The 18,230-nt window shown below is 33.9% G+C and overlaps 1 protein-coding gene across 1 annotated transcript in view; it reads right to left on the reverse strand.

The window, feature by feature from the left end:
* Window positions 1-2,142: 2,142 nt before the first annotated feature.
* Window positions 2,143-18,230, reverse strand: part of LOC132729769 (uncharacterized) — a 95,219-nt gene continuing 79,131 nt past the window's right edge. Inside the window, exons 6-8 of the mRNA XM_060715590.1 lie at window positions 15,556-15,624; window positions 4,018-4,163; window positions 2,143-2,244 (exon numbers count right to left, since the gene is read on the reverse strand). Of these exons, the coding sequence (XP_060571573.1) occupies window positions 2,143-2,244; window positions 4,018-4,163; window positions 15,556-15,624 (317 nt within the window). The remainder of the gene's footprint in view (window positions 2,245-4,017; window positions 4,164-15,555; window positions 15,625-18,230) is intronic.

Genomic DNA, 18,230 nt, shown 5'->3' on the forward strand with positions numbered 1-18,230 from the left:
ATTTCCTTGCATAAAGCCATATATATATATCCCTCTGTTTTGAATAGTATGAAATATGTTTCTGTCAATGCAGTACAAATGGTTTAGTTCGCAAGTCCGAAGATAACATTCAATACACAAAAATATCTTGTTCAAGCACATTTTAGTGCAACCACTTCACGTCCTGCCCCTTGCAAAGAAGATTTTTAAGTTTTTGCTATACACATTTAAGGAAAATCATTGTCCAACGGGGCTGGGCCAATTTTGACCCCAGGGCTTTTTACTATATTCATATTGGGAAAATCAATGACCCCCTGGGGCAGGGCCAATTTTGACCCTAGGGCTCTTATTTGAACAAACTTGGTAGACATCCATTAGAACATGTTTCATGCTATATATCTTAGCTCAAGCACTTTGGGTTCTTTAAAAGAAGATTTATAAGTTTTTACTATATGCATATAGCAAAAATAAATGACCCCCTGGGGCGGGGCCAACTTTGACCAAAGGGCTTTTATTTGAACAAACTTGGTAGACACCCATTAGAAGATGTTTCATGCTAAATATCTTAGCTCTAGCTCTTTGGGTTCTTTAAAAGAAGATTTTTTAAGTTTTTACTATATACATATAGGGAAAATCAATGATCCCCTGGGGCGGGGCCAATTTTGACCCTAGGGCTCTTATTTGAACAAACTTGGTAGACATCCATTAGAACATGTTTCATGCTAAATATCTTAGCTCTAGCTCTTTGGGTTCTTTAAAAGAAGGTTTATTAGTTTTTACTATATGCATATAGGGAAAATTAATGACTCCCTGGGGCGGGGCCAATTTTGACCCCAGGGCTTTTATTTGAACAAACTTGGTAGACATCCATTAGAACATGTTTCATGCTAAATATCTTAGCTCTAGCTCTTTGGGTTCTTTAAAAGAATATTTTTAAGTTTTACTGTATGCATATAGGGAAATCAATGACCCCCTGGGGCGGGGCCAATTTTGACCAAAGGGCTTTTATTTGAACAAACTTGGTAGACATCCATTAGAAGATGTTTCATGCTAAATATCTTAGCTCTAGCTCTTTGGGTTCTTTAAAAGAAGATTTTTAAGTTTTTACTATATGCTTATAGGGAAAATCAATGACCCCCCGGGGCGGGGCCAATTTTGACCCAAGGGCTTTTATTTGAACAAACTTGGTAGACACCCAATAGAACATGTTTCATGCTAAATATCTTAGCTCTAGCTTTTTGGGTTATTTAAAAGAAGAATTTTTCAAGTTTTTACTATATGCATATAGGGAAAATCAAAGACCCCCTGGGGCGGGGCCAATTTTGACCCCAGGGCTCTTATTTGAACAAACTTGGTAGACACTCACTAGAAGATGTTTCATGCCAAATATCTAAGCTCTAGCTCTTTTGGATTTTTAGAAGAAGATATTTAAAGTTTTTTCTTTCGGTTGCCATGGCAACCAGAGTTCTGCATGGAATTAAATTCTTTGAACAATTTTTAAAGGTGACCCCCAAAGGAACATTCCTGTGAAGTTTGGATGAAATTGGCTTTGTGGTTTATGAGGAGATGTCATTTAAAGTAAAAGTTTACGGACGGACGGACGGACGCCGGACGAAAAGCGATCACAAAAGCTCACCCTGTCACTTTGTGACAGGTGAGCTAAAAATAGCTCTAATTTGAATTTTATGAGCTTTTGTTCTTTATTTAACTACGGAATGAAGCTCATAAATATCAAATGTTTGCTCGGACGGACGGACGCCGGACGAAAAGCGATCACAAAAGCTCACCCTGTCACTTTGTGACAGGTGAGCTAAAAAGGGGGAAAACCTGAATTCAAATACCAACAAGTGAAAAAGAAATTTACCCACACATTTTACAGTTTTATGAAAAAAATATCAATTCAATTTAACATGCATGGTACATAGCAGAGACAAACTATAGAGATAGCTTTTTGTCTTCAAGCTGATACAAGTCAGATGCTGTTAAGTCATGGTTCTGGTTGGGAAGAGCATGAGGCATTTTAGGGGAAAATATACCTATTTTGGGCTAGGGGAAACAGCCTTTATTCGGCTGTAAAATACAGTGAAAAAAATCACTGGACTCAATAATTTAACGCTATATGGGCAAAAGTGTTAAAATCTATTTTTTGCGCTGACTAGCTGATTAGATTGAAAAAGCATGTTTATTGATAACAAGTAAGCAATGTGACATACCTAATTTGCTTTCTGCCCTTTTCTCACCAACTATCACATCCTTTATACGTTCCTAAAATTGAATTTGAATTACGTTTGAAATTCTTAAAACAAGATTGCATTTGTGAAAAATGCTATGCCACCGCATCAATACAACACTAAATAGTAATGTAGGAACAGAATATTTTTGTTTCTATACAAATGAAGATTGCCATAATGCATAGATCACTGACCTATCTAATTCTTATTATTAGAATAGTGGTTAAATCTATAGTTATTCAAATAAAAGATCAGAGTAGGCATCTATCAATGCAGTTGAGTCTAGTGAATTTGGTGGTGAAGGTCATATTTCACATGGCCAAAATTCCATGACTGTGCATCAAAGGACAACACAGTAAGACACTTTGTCAAAATCTAGGCCAGCTGATATCAAAGTTCACTTTACATCTTAATCTGTGCAAATGGTTCAAATTTCATAGCTGCACATGAAAGGACAAAAAAGTAAGTCACATCATCTGATATCAAAGTTCAATTTTACAAATAAAAATGTGCACATAGTCCAAATTTCATGGCTGTACATCAAAGAACAAGAAAGTAGGTCACTGTCCCATTGGGCAAGGCAAAATTTTATACCAAGGGTTTAATTCAAACAATCTTGATACAGGTCCACCCAAACAACATTTCATGTCAAATATCTAAGCTGTAGCTTTCTCCAATTCAGAAAACATTTGTTTAAGTTTCTGTTTTTACTATGTGTACATAATGGAAATCAATGCCCTCGGGCAGGGCCAATTTTGACCCCAGGGCTTTAATTTGAACAATCTTGGTAGAGGTTCACTACACAATGTTTCATGCAAAATATCAAGCCCTTGTCAATTTCGAGAAGATGATTTTTTAAGTTTTTACTATATACATAAAAGGAAAACCTATGACACCAGGGGCAGGGCTTATTTTGGCGCTAGAGGCAAAATTTGAACAACTTTGGAAGAGTACCTATAGATGATATCATATACCAAATATCAAAGCTTTAAGCATTGTACATTCAGACAAGAAGGTATTTTAGTTTTTACTATATATAGTGAATAGTGAATATAGTGAAAATCAATGACCCTTGAGGCGAGCCAATTTTGACCCAAGGGCTTTAATTTGAACAATCTTAATAGAGGCCTACCAGACAATGCCTTATGCAAAATATCTTTGCTCTAGGCCTTGTGGTTCTTTACAAGAAGATTTTTTTTAAATTTATTCTTATAATTCCTTTTGGTTGCCATGGCAACCAGATTTCTACATGGAATGAAATTCTTTGAACAACTTTGGAAGCCCTTCATCCAAGGATCAATCCTACAAAGTTTGGTTGAAATTGGACTAGTGGTTTTTCACAAGATGATTTTTTTAAGTTCACTCTTTAATCTATAAAACACAAAAACATACACACATACATACAAACACACACACATCGCAGATGCTGTGGTGGCATAAAAACATGCTTTCTCCTTGAAATTGCAATGCTATTATTCATGTCATTAATGATCTTAAAGATGGATATTATAAAAATAAAAAAATTTAAGAAGCAATCTAAGTAGGTAGTAAGGAGCATCCTCAATGCTTATCATTAACAAAATTGTATTGCAAAAATATTCTATGGCAGGTTAAAAAGAATTAATGTCAAATCCAGAGCAACATACATGAATAATACTTCAATCATTAAGGAACAACATTCAAATTGAAATTATTAAGTGTACTTACTTTAATCCAACTCTTCTTTTGCAATTTAGAATTTTAAGAACTTCCCAAAACAAGTAAAAATGTGAAAACAATTAATTTTTCAGTTTGATAGTAAAGTTACCTGTCTAAGATTAATGGCCTGATATGTGTCTGAAAGTGTTGTAATGTTGTCTTCTGGCTCTTTTGCATATTCCTTCATTTTTTCTTCATATGATTGTTGTGCTGCAGACACCATGTTCTTTTCGTCAACTTCCATGTCCAATTCATCTGCAAGCACATGTGTACAATTGTTGTCAATAATCAAATTTCTTCCTGATTTCTGTTGTCGTTTTTATTATACACATATGAAATATTTCATTTACATAAGTAAATTGCACTTACTACAGTGTTTCTGCCAGCTCTGATTTATGGAGTATCTTTTTTGACCCCCTGTATTAAATTTTAGGGATCATTTCAAATTCTTATAGGTCATGCCAATAAATTGAACAAAAATGTAAAGAACAACAGATAACACTTTATAAGTTTTATTTTCTAAGGCACTTTACTTCTTGCCAGAGAACAGGCATCTTCCTTTGGATTCTTTTCATTTGTTCACTGCCTGAGCAAACTCAAAGTTCTCAATATCTGGACCAAAACTTATTCTCATCAAAATATTAAGTCTGTTTGAAGACAACATGTTTCTTCCAGAGCCTTTGATGGTTATCTTGATACTGAAACCCCTTTCACCTGTGGCAGTCTTCAGTGGGGCCAAGACTGCTACCATTGCAAGCTTTACTAAATTGGGAAAAATGGTAGGATGCTGAACACTCAGAAGTTTCATGATAGACTGCAGAGTGTGACATGGATATCTTTGCTGTACAATAAGGTCCTTACACTTTTCCCACTCTAGTAAAGCTTCAGTGCCATCAATAAAAGGTTCTACCCCTGTGTCAGAATTACAAGTACCATAATAGGACACCAAGGTCTGCATCTGACTAGCTCCATACTCTTTTCTGTCTTCTAAAGATGGCAAGGAGAGACACAATACTGCCATATTTGACATAATGTTGTTTGCCTTAGCTAGAAACCTTCTTTCTATCTCTATAATCAAAACTGTGTACGAATTTTCTTAAATTGCTGTCGAAAAACTGGTGTGTCAGTGACTCTGACTCCCTTAAATTCTGTGAGTTTCTCAGGTGAAGCAACTGACATTAAATTAGACAAGTGACTACCATCATTCATCTTAAGCCATGTAAGTTGTTGCACAACACTTTCAACACTGGGTCTTACTATGGCAAGGTCAAGATTATCCTTTTGTAGGAACATGCTGAGTTGTGTAACATTTGGAATACATCCATGAGTAAATATGTACATGCAATAAATGTAAAAATGGTTATTTTTTAAAAGAACCCCTTTGCCACATTGTCATTTTTTGATTCCATTTCAGATTCAAGTAAGTTGCAAGAGAACCCCATGTTCTATATACAGCTTCTAAGGCAGCATACATTGAGAACCATCTCACACTGTGAAGCTCTTTATACTGTAACTTGAATTTCTTTAACCTTCTCCCTACTCGGAGCAGACCTCTTGAAATGATAAAAGATATCAGACAAAATTTTCTGGGAATCTTTTATGTATGCTACCTTATCAGCTGCTTGGCTGGTACACAGGGCAAGCCTATGTACTATACAGTGAACTCCTATGACATATGGTGAAACTTTTTGTTTTACCAATGCCATAAAACCATTCTTAGAACTAAAGCTCCATCAGAACCTACAGAAGACATTTTCAAACTTAACATTATGCCTGTCAAGTATTGATTGAACATTTTTGAAAATAGTATCTGCAGTTCTATCTGGAATTTGTACATTGTCTACAAAAATGTCTTTCAATGTCAAAGTTTTCAAAATTTAACTGATTTTGCATAGAGAAGTAGTTTCTTCTCCTTAGAAATATCACAGCTTTCATCCAGCATTATAGAAACATATGGACTAGAAGAAAGTGTGTCATCTAAAGAATCTTGGAGAACACTGGCCATTGCATTTCTTCAGCAGCGTAATCTGAGCTTTATGTACCAACCTTAAAAAGATGAAGAACAAAAATTACTTTGCATTTTTTAATTTTAAATTACAATTTACTGTAAGTCATAAAAATTAACCCCAAGAGAACCAACCCCATTTTCTATTTACAGCTTCTAAGGCAGCATACATTGAAAACCATCTCACACAACAGTGGGTCTTATCATGGCAAGGTCAAGATTATCCTTTTGTAGGACCATGCTGAGTTGTTATAAAAAAGTATTAATTTTGTTTTCATTGAACTGATTATATAAAATAAAACTTATAAATATTTTTGCTATTTTAATTGTTTTATTTTTCTCTTTAATTCTACCGTACACATTGTATTTATTTCTACATTCTAATTTTTGTATGTTGTTTCATTTGCACAGAAAACTAGTTACTCTTTTTTGTGAATAAAAAAATATTGTTAAATATTGTTTTTTTGGGGTTTTTTTTTTTTTTAAGTTTATTTTGTCAATTTATTCACCTGCACCCAGTTGTATAAACGTTGGTTAAATTAACCCTGGGTTAAACGCTAACCGTGGGTTAAATTTAACCAACTTTGGTTAACTAACCAATTTGGTTAGTCACTTGTATAAACCGAGATAACCAAAAGGTTAACTAACCAAAATGGTTAAAATTAACCGCTGGTTAAACTAACCAATACTAGTCCCGACATGCAATAAATTCTATATCCGGTTATGTCATTTTCGCGGAATATGTCAAAATTGACACATGGTTTACGCTTCCATTTTTATTGCAATCGAATATTTTCATAGTAGAGTTAAAATCGGTTCAAGTTTAAATGAAGATGTTAATTGTCACCACACTAATTACATATCATCATTAAACAAATGCACAAAATATAACTTTTACGTAGGATGAACTTGTTTATGACCTCGGAACTGGTGTTTAGGTATCAAGTATACCACGAATAACTTGCATGGTTGCTTTGGGCTTGTTTACAAATTAAAATGTACTGCAAATGAGCAAATATTCGCTGATATAATGTTATAAATCAAAATCATCCGTCAACTGGGACAGAAAATGGTTAGAATGTAACTAATTTCATACAAGAACCACTCAATGCAGAAGTATTGACGCATATATTTTCTATCAGATTCGTACCTAAAACGTTCGAACCCAAAATATTTTGTGTAACAGCAGATGCAATTTTTGAATGATTTTGTCCCAAACTACTCTCTGTATTTTTACTATATAATATATGAAACTTCTGTTTCAGTTACTAAATACCATATCAGTCACTTAGGGAAATCTTGTTGCATATGCCAAAGCTATGTTTCATGAAATAAGAGCTTTTAAAATACTGAAAGTTTACCATATTATAGCAAAATAAACAAAAAAATAAAAGTCTACTTATTGCTAATTACCCTCCCCCCCCCGAATACCCCCCTCCCCCCCCCAAAAAAAAAACAACAACAAAACAAACAAAATATATGAAAAACACATAAATGAAAACAAAATCATTTTTGCTTTCTTGTGACTGTATGGCTGACATCCTTTATTTTAAACATTCAACATGTTTTACCTTCAATTCTCCCTAGTCACAACACTCAAATGCAAAATTGACTTGGTTCCCAGCAGTAAATTTACTAAACAGAGGAGAAACTAAATGATAAATAATTATAAAAAAATGTCATCTTGAATTTACCATAATTAATTAATTTATGAACTATCAAAAGTGACTTTTAATTTACCTCTACTTCAATTTTGAATTATTTTTATTGATGTTGTTTAGGAATTCTAAGATCTTATATATTTATTACTTATACATGGATCTTGTAAATACAAATACTTAACACTTAATGAATGATTGGAACCTGTCACTGGCCAACATTATACTAGTCCAGTACCTTTAGGAATAGGCTATATGTCATTGAAGTAGGTAAACCAGGGTTTCAATATATATACATAATGTAATGAATAGTGTATGACTGTTACCCTAAACAATAAGTTATATATAGTTTAATAAGTGCATAGTCTATATCTGGTTAAAAATGAAAAAGTGTCCAAATATGTTTTCTAGAGTTCTATCTATTGTTAAAATATTATAATTTTGTAAAATATTTTCATCTACATTGAAAGTCTGAATAAATTATTTAATAAATAAAATACATCCTCATTGAACAATGGAATAATGGTCTAAATCTCTCTCTTCCTCCCTCTATTTACTGCTTATTTATTAACCCCCTCCCTCCCCATCTAAGAAATATCAAGAGTAACAATGGGGATGAGATATTGAATAATATCTCCACATGGCCATTTCCAAGGTATAATGCTAAATATGCTTTAATAATGCTTTTATTCATCTGAGTTCAATCATAAATATATTTACTTTCATAGTTTACATTGTGTAAAGAAGAAGTATTTTAGAGACAAAGCAGTTTAATTCAATATAATAATAATAAAAGAAATAGACAAAAGTACATGTAATTGTAGAATCAAAATGTATTTCTGTTTGAGTACACATAGAATATAAATATTAATGTTAAGAATTGCCTTTTTCCCCTTCAGTACTATATTGTGTCACATTAAATCAGACCTAAAGCAGCTTCCTATCCAAAATATTTTCAATACTTTATAAGTGAGAACAAATATCCCGTTGTTCAGTTAAATTCTGAAGAATGTGTCAGTGTGATTTTAAAATATATGAGCCTAAATTTAGTTAATCTGAGAAATATATGAGCCTTAATTTAGTTAATCTAAGAAAAGACCTTTATTGGGAAAACATTGAGGCTATTTTGGGACATTTTAAAAGTTAAAAGTTAAAAGGTTGATAAAATAACTTTATAATTTGTCATATATTGTGTGTTAATTCATGATCATGAATTTACAGCTCCTGTATAACTTTCTTTAAAAACTAAATAAAAACAGTTTGATTTTCATCAGAAGATGACATTGTTTCTTTTCCCTGCTACTAGAAATAAACAAGCCCTTTATCAACCTTTGATGAGAAGACAAATTGCCTAAGTCATCATTTTGGAAATTTTGCTGATAAAATTAGGAAAAAGCAAGTTTTTCAACAGGGAAATCTTCCTAAATTATTGAAAAAAAAATTATTGTACTCTACCAAAAAAACAACAACACACTGTGACACCTATGTCTGTAACGATACCGGAATGAACTTAATCAATAACTAACTTTATTGCATTGGATATTCCAAATTTCAGTTTGATTAGGAATTTTTTTAAAGATTGGGAAATAATAAGCATGATTATATGTTTTACAGTATTTTCATTTTGGAATCTGCTTGATAGAGCTAAAATAATTATCAATGTATCTGGAAACTATTTAATACACATTAAAAAACTTTTTGACTAATTTTACACAAGATGAGCCAAAATATTTTAAGGACACCAGCTTAGCAAAATGTACATTGTCCTAGGATTATAAGAAAAGTAAAAATTCAAGTTTTTAGTAATATTTTTTATGACAGTTGTGAACAACTGATGATTGATTTTTCTGTATCATCACCATATTTCACCATATTTCTACTGTATGACTAACGCAGTAAAGCTACAGTCTCACTTACTTCCCGCCAGAGCACAGGTAGACGTCCGGGGTGATCCGGGAACAACTGGGGTACATCCGTAAATCTGTCGGCAATGTCCTGGATGATCCGAGAACATTCGACCCCGGATAGAATAAAATATTTAATATCACTGGGGTGGTTCGGGATGATCCGGGAAGAAATGCTTTGCCAGCTTTATCCTTAGCTCTGCTCTGTAAGTGTGACCGCAACAATAATTTCATCCCAGATCATCCCGGTAACTTACCGGGATGGTCCTGGGCTCTGCCGGGAGTAAGTGAGACTGCAGCTTAAGGACTTTTTGCATATTTTGACCTCTTTTAGTATGGTGGCTGATATGTTACACTTTTGCATGTTGCGTTGTTGTTTATCGCCTTTTTTTCCTGGGCGCTACAAAACATGCCAGATTGTGGCACGTTGTCCCCATGTCTCTTGGCTTATAACAAGGGAATGGCTTCTTACTGTGTTATCGCATGGCTTAATCGAGTCGTTGTGGCCAGCAACAAAGCAGATTAAAGCCTCAATAAGCTAATCTTTCCATCTGAGCCAAGCGACAATGTGTCATGGTGCCACACACTGCGAAACAACCTGCCAATTGGCTTGTTTCGCTAGTGACATGACAATAAGATATCAAGGCCTGACGACAGAGCAATCTAGACTTTTTGGTTTAGGAATAATAATTTTTAAAAAGCAGAACAGTGCATGAAATATGGAATGAACAAAATATATTCTTTTATATGACTTCGTTCCTTTGTTTTGCCAACTTTCATATCAGATAATGGTTTTATACACAAAACACAACAAAAACACAAAAAAGTCATGCAAACTGTTTAACTGACAGTGACACAAAAAGTTAAATGCATTATCATACCTTCTTCATCATGATAAGTTCAGCAAGAGAATTTTCTAAGGTGATATATCCTGTCAGTCTGTAAATCTTTAATAATTCATGTTGTTATTGACAATTACACGAAAACGCACACATATGTGTTGATCGAAATAAAATGTACTGATCAATCACAAAGTATACAGCCTCATGTTTGTCTTTCCAGGGATCTCCCGCTGCGTACTGGTCCAGAATGACTTCGTAATTTTATTTATAATTGTCCTTCAAGTTTATCCTCAGTATTAACCTAAGCATGATCTTCATTTAATCGGTTTAAAATGACATTTTGTATCATGACTTATCCGAATTATCGACACTGACAGCTGATTTTTAAAACTGTTTATCTGAATATCGTTGCCATCTTATACAACCGATAATAGTCTATTTCGAAGCAAAAATGAACAAAAGTTGAGACGAAGCGTACAAACGGCAGCCATTTTATTTCTGGTTAACATTTGGTTAAAATTTAACCCACCTCCTATAGGTGGGTTAATTTAACCAGAAATTTACGCTGGTTAAATTTAACCAAAATTTTATACAATTGGTTAACCAAAGTTTAACCAAAAAGTTAACCAAACCATGGATTTAACCCAGTGGTTAAAGTTAACCAACGTTTATACAATTGGGTGCTGTATATCATCAACAAAATTACACCCTTGTAATTTTTGCAACAGCGATTTATGATGTTGATGTTGTAGATGTTGGCGGTATACAGATCTCATCACCCCTATAGCTGCTTCATAGTGCTTAGAAATGAAGCTAGAAGTCTGTTTTCTCATTCTTCTCCACAAGGCGTGGCCTCCACAGCGGCTCTGTGCTGATTAGAGGATAAATGTCTTACATGCGTACAATGGCGAAAATTTGTGCAACCAATTGTAAAGGGTTTGTCTTTGCCCTCACTGATGCAAATGTTGCGTGTCATTTTGTTACTTTCATACAAAAGCCATGGATATTTTTTTAGCCATTCCTGATGAAATTCACGATCATTCTTTTTTTGTACTGTATTGTTTTTCTTTAGAGGGATTTAAAGGTCATCGGCAACATTATTTTTATCTGATACTTTTTTTGGGTCATGGACAACCAAATTTTGCGTATTTTTCGTGAAGAAATTAAATTGGTCAATCTCCTCTGCTTTGGAGCAGATGACATTTTCCAGCAAACAGTTAATTCGTTCAACAAATGACGACAACAAAGTAAATAATTTTGTCTGGGCGCTTTCATTATATGCAGTATTGCATAAATGCAAGCGTCTATCAACTAGTTGAAATGGGCCAAATGCCGGACCACAGACTTGGTAAATTTCATTTCTCATGAAAATCATAGTCAAGCCCAAATATTCTGTACAATTTTATATGGAATTGACAGTTTATAGTCTATATATATGACTCGCATTGAAATCAGCGATGGTGTAATTCTAGCACCACAGTACAAGCTATAACTAAATTTCATTGTAACATGGCCGAAAATAGTGCGCAAAAAACGCGCTCTGGCAGAAACACTGCTTGTTATATAACAACATTCAATTTTACATGTGATTTATCTTAATTTTAATTATATTTGAACATTTACTATTATTATAATCAGCATGTTTTATCATTATACCCAAACAAATTAATTTCAATGGCATAGAGTAATTGTTACAAATCTGCATTTATGTTATTAAATGTCATTAAGGTATGTTCCCTTAAACTTCATTAGATTTTAAGCCATATTTAAAAAATTTTTTTTTATATACATGTACACTTCAGCCTCATTAAAACGCTCATATTGGGGTCCAATGTCTCAACACCGCGTTCTAACGAGGCTCTCATTAGAACGCTCATTGCGAAATTACCGCATTACCCCACCCACCACATGTATAAATATAACGCTGATTTTTTTGGTGTACGGACATAATCCCCTTCGGACAAAATCCCCTTCATGTATTTTGTATATCCGGACATAATCCCCTTCATGGGTGGACATAATCCCCTTCATGTGTGAAATTTTGAAGTGGACAAAATCCCCTTCATAAAATTGCTACCTAGGACAAAATCCCCCTCGGAGGAATTTTCGGTTTATAAAGTGGGTATGAGAGCGACATACTGCATTATGCTGTGTAGTAAATATCTTAATGTATAAATAAGTAGAAAATATTTCAGCAGAAAAGCACATTCAATTAGCAACATTTAAATCACATTAAAATTGCTTTGTTGAAGCATTCATAACAATCAGTCACAGTCTTTCCGAAAGACCGTCGGACCTGACCGGTAAAAAATCAGAAGGTCCGATAAAAATATATGTATTGACGGCCCAACGGTCTGGTAAAAAATTAAGGTTTTATAAAAACCTTACATTCAACATTTTGCAAAGGCCGATCATTTACCTAAATTCAAAATGTTGTCATTAGATAATGTAAGCTCTGAGGCAATGCTTGTCAACTGTTATGAATTCTCATAATGCAAACTTTTATGTAACAACGTAAGATAAAAATATCCGACAACTAGTACAATTAAAAGTCAATAAGCGGCTGCGTAAATTACATAAGCGGCCCAGATGTGAAAGGTCACCCGCTATTAGCTTGTTTACACAGTTGAAAGTGTCAGTGTATTAATTGAAACAATTTACGTCTTTAATCCACAGACTTAGAGTAATGCTAAATTACACATGTGCTCACCTGTTTTTAGCAGCCAATTACGGATATGAAAGATCGTCCAAGATGTTGACAAAAATTAAACTATACTGTGAAGGTGCCAAAATCATTGAACAATTATTAAATCTGTCAACTTAACTAAATTACCAATATATATAATTATGTTTACATACATATGCCAGACTGTTGCTGAAATTTACCCTCTCATTTTGCTAGTATATATAGTCTGTATGGAATTAAAGTTTAAATAGCAAAATCCATTGAATACATGTATAACAATATTTATGTTTATAATTTGATTGCGATGAAAAAAGATAACTTCACTTCGTTGATAATATAATTTTCTTTTTGTACACAAATTTTTTGACTGCTGACACAAATATCAAGTGACTCAAAATGCTATACCAATCAGGTTTTTTTTTTGGTCCAGTAAAATCATGTTTGGTCCAGTAAAAATTTTCAGTTTACAGGACCTACTGTCCAGTAAAACTCTGAAGTCTTTCGCATAGACTGCAGTCAAGTAGTGCAGTGATCTTGGTTTGATTAAATTATCACTCTTTCATCAATAGAAATTGTAACAATGGATAGTATGTATCAGAATTATCAACTTATACAATCAATGAAATAATTATTGGCTAATAAAAATGTTTTTCATTCAATTTAAAACAATTAAAGAAATTGCCTAATCAAATATGTGTTATGCAGTTGATAATTGACCATAATTTTAATGAAAACTTCTAAAATAAATAAAGGTTAATTATTGATACAGTGTAACTTCCGAATTCCGGAACTTCTGCAATCCGGAAACTTCTAAAAACAGAACAATTTTTTTGGTCCCGATTTTTCCCCTTCTATTTTCTATTAATAAAATACTTCTGAATTCCGGAACTTCTAAATTCTGAATTCCGGACGATATATTCGTAAAATTAGAGTCAAATCAATACAATTTTACCTCCAAAATCCGGAAATATCCAAAAGGTGTGAAATACATTGTAAATCGAGAATGTTTACCCTGCAGGAAGATTTAATCTCCCTATCGATTGTTTACCAATTAGCGGTGATCGTGTAATTTGACACACGTTAAAATCACAAACTGTGAAATGGCATATTTGAAGTGATGCGGTTAATTAGAGTAATTTACGGCGGTCAGTTAATTTGAAGTGTTTATTAGCGGATTTAATGATAATTAGTTTGGACAATGTATGCATCAAATGTCTTTAGGGATTTTATTGCATTTGATGCACTAATTAATTAACTAGCATCGGAAAATATGTAAGTTTATGCAATTAACAACATTTCTACAAACTGATAGAAATTCAAAGGGATTTGCAGTATTAAATAAAGTGTTATATATAAATGTTTTCTTTTCCTTCACATCTTTATTTTGATTAAAAGACTATTTTATATGATATTACAGTAATGGCCACATTTTCCTTGACATTTAGTGGCTTAGTCTTGTCCACATTATCCGAAACCTCTGAACTCCGGAAACCTCTGAAATCCGAACTTTTTGACAAGTCCCATGGGTGTTCGGTTTTCAGAAGTTACACTGTACATAATTATAAATAAAAAAACCAAAGTTCATTATTCATCAATTTTTAGGGATTATAATAATACATTATTCATCAATTTTTATGGAGCATAATAATACATTAGAAACCTATGAAACAAGGGGATTTTGTCCAGTCTTGCAAAAAAATGAAGGGGATTATGTCCATCCATGAAGGGGATTTTGTCCAGGTAGGTGAAGGGGATTTTGTCCGAAGGGGATTATGTCTGACATTCGATTTTTTTACTTACTGTTCAATGAATATCGACATTTTTTTTGTCTAAAACCATTCAATGATGTAAACATATATTATATTCACAAATAATACTAATTATATTTAAAAGAAACGAAAAACTTTGGAAAGAAAATTATAAATCATAAATGTAGTGTAAACAGCCATTACTGTAATGACGTTTGATTAACTAGGGGACACAACTAAAGCTGGACTGTAAATAACACTGTAATTTACAGTCCAACTTTAGTTGTGTCCCCTAGTAAATCAAATGCCAATTACTTCCTATCATGGCCGCTCTATTTACATTGCAGGATTTTAAATTGATTTTGGGCTTGTGGGTTATTTAATTTAGCGAGGTTTACATGTCAAAGATATGTGTGTGAATTTTAGTTTATTTATACTCACCACCGGTTGCCAATGTCACAGTTATGATATGAATTTGAGATTTTGGAAACAATTTGAAGACAGGTAAAACAACAAAAGAGCGGATAAAAGCTTACCTAGACATGTTTTTCACACCTTTGGCGCTCATAAATGTCCTAATAACAATTGTTTATTGTACTTGACTGTCAAATTGAGCAAGCGTTATAGCGCGCTATAAATCAAATCTAAGTCTACTTAAAAAAAAAAAAATTTTTTTGGGGAAGTTTTTTTTTTTTTTTTTTTTGGTGGGAGCCAAGGTCTATGAGCGCTATACTGGGATTAGCGTTATAATGAAGAGCGAGTTATCGAGGCTACAGTGTATACTAGAATTTTAACATATCTTACCTATTTCAAAAGGAACCCACTTTGTTATCTCAAATTCGTTTCTACCAGGAGAGCTTGATCCTTCTGAATCTTTAAAAAAAAATAAACAAATAAATATTATACAGTTTTATTAAATATTCCAAAACTGATTTGGTAAACAGTTGCAGGAGAGAGTGAAGCTCGACTAATCAAATACTGGAGGCAGTAAGGTATATAAAACTATGAAAAACAAGAGCCCGGTTTGAGCCGGGTGATGCTCCCCGAATAGGTTTTGGACGCAGAAAGAACACCTCTTGTAGTTTCAGAGTTATGTCCCTGGAAAAAGTTCAAAGTGCAATAATTCCAAAATAAGGCAAGGCAGAGTTACTGTTCTTTGCACTGCACTTCTAATCAATGTGATCTATCAACCTACAAAGTTTCTTGATGATACCTCTTATGATTTCCGAGTAATGTCCCGCACAATTTCAAAAAGTAAAAATAAACAAAGGGCAATAACTCCAGAATTAGGCAAGGCAGAGTTATGATTCTTGTGCACTGCACATCTACCCATTGAGATATATCTACCTACAAAGTTTCATGTTGATATCTCTTATAGTTTTATACAGCTATGTCCTGGACAAGATTTTTCTAAAAGGGGAGATAATTCAAAAATGAGGCTTAACAGAGTTATGGTTCTTTTGCACTGCACCTCTACTCAATGAGATCTATCTACCTACAATGTTTCATCTTGATACCTCTTATAGTTTTAGAGTTATGTTCCGGACAAAGTTCAAAGTGTTAAAATAAACAAAGGGCAATAACTCCAAAATTAGGACAAAAAGAGTTATTGTTCTTATGCACTGAACATCTTCCCATTGAGATCTATTCACCTACAAAGTTTCATGTTGATATCTCTTATAGTTTTAAAGTTATGCCCAGGACAAGATTTTTCTATAAGGGGAGATAATTAAACAAGAGGGCCATGATGGCCCTGAGGTCGCTCACCTGTATAAAGGCCCCCCCCACCCTCCCAACGTTGCAGGGCCAATTTAACCCAAGGGCTTTTATTTGCACAAACTTGGTAGACACCCATAAGAAGATGTTTCATGCTAAACATCTAAGCGCTAGCTCATTGGGCTTTTTAAAAGAAGATTTTTTTAAAGTTTTTACTATACACATATAGTTAAAAACAATGACACCCCTGGGGCCGGGCCAGTTTTGACCCCAGGGCTTTTATCTGAACAAACTTTGTAGACATTTACTAGAAGATGTTTCATGCTGAATATCTTAACTCTAGCTATTTGGGTTTTTTCAAAGAAGATTTTAAGTTTTTGCTATACACATATAAAGAAAATCAATGACCCCCGGGGCGGGGCCAATTTTGACCCCAGGGCTTTTATTTGAACAAACTTGGTAGACACCTATTAGAACATGTTTGATGCTAAATATCTTAGCTCTAACTCTTTTGGTTCTTTAAAAGAAGATTTTTTAAGTTTTTACTATATGCATATAGGAAAAATCAATGACCCCCTGGGGCGGGGCCAATTTTGACCCCAGGGCTTTTATTTGAACAAACTTGGTAGACACCTATTAGAACATGTTTGATGCTCAATATCTTAGCCATAGCTCTTTGAGTTCTTTAAAAGAAGATTTTTTAAGTTTTTACTATATGCATATAGGGAAAATCAATGACCCCCCGGGGGCGGGGCCAATTCTGACCCCAGGGCTTTTATTTGAACAAACTTGGTAGACACCCATTAGAACATGTTTCATGCTAAATATCTTAGCTCTAGCTCTTGGGGTTCTTTAAAAGAAGATTTTTTAAGTTTTTACTATATGCATATAGGGAAAATCAATGACCCCCCGGGGCGGGGCCAATTTTGACCCCAGGGCTTTTATTTGAACAAACTTGGTAGACACTCACTAGAAGATGTTTCATGCCAAATATCTAAGCTCTAGCTCTTATGGTTTTTTCAAAGAAGATATTTAAAGTTTTTTCTTTCGGTTGCCATGGCAACCAGAGTTCTGCATGGAATTTAATTCTTTGAACAATTTTTAAAGGTGACCACCAAAGGAACATTCCTGTGAAGTTTGGATGAAATTGGCTTAGTGGTTTATGAGGAGATGTCATTTAAAGTAAAAGTTTACGGACGGACGGACGACGGACGGACGACGGACGGACGCCGGACGAAAAGTGATCACAAAAGCTCACCCTGTCACTTTGTGACAGGTGAGCTAAAAACCGGGCAAAATAGAGTTATGGTTCTTTGACACTGCACTCCCCCTCAATGCCCTCTACCACTGTATGAAGTTTCAACAAATTATCTCCAAGGGTTTTCAAGTTATGCTCCGGACAAGACAACGGACGGACAGACGGAAGGACGGACAGACAGACAAGGTGCCGACTATATGCTCCCCCGAAATTTTTCGGGGAGCATAAAAATCAATTATGATATAAATATATTTCTTATGACAAGAAATTATAGTTTTAAACATCAATTCCAAATTCAAGGGGGAAAAATTCTGGAAATAGTCACCCTAGAATTAAGAACCTTGTCACACAACATGTATGCAATGATAAGAAATATATCTTTGAAGTTTGAAGTAGATACCTTGAAAAGTAAAGAAGTAATAATATTTCTTAAAGAAAATTCTACGTTCAAAGGAAGATAAATATTGCTTCAAGAGTTAAGAAACTTGTCACATAAGATCTGGTT

This window comes from Ruditapes philippinarum, unplaced genomic scaffold (genome assembly GCF_026571515.1).
Source record: "Ruditapes philippinarum isolate M1 unplaced genomic scaffold, ASM2657151v2 ctg973_1_1_1_1, whole genome shotgun sequence".
NCBI classification, from domain to species: Eukaryota; Metazoa; Mollusca; class Bivalvia; order Venerida; family Veneridae; genus Ruditapes; species Ruditapes philippinarum.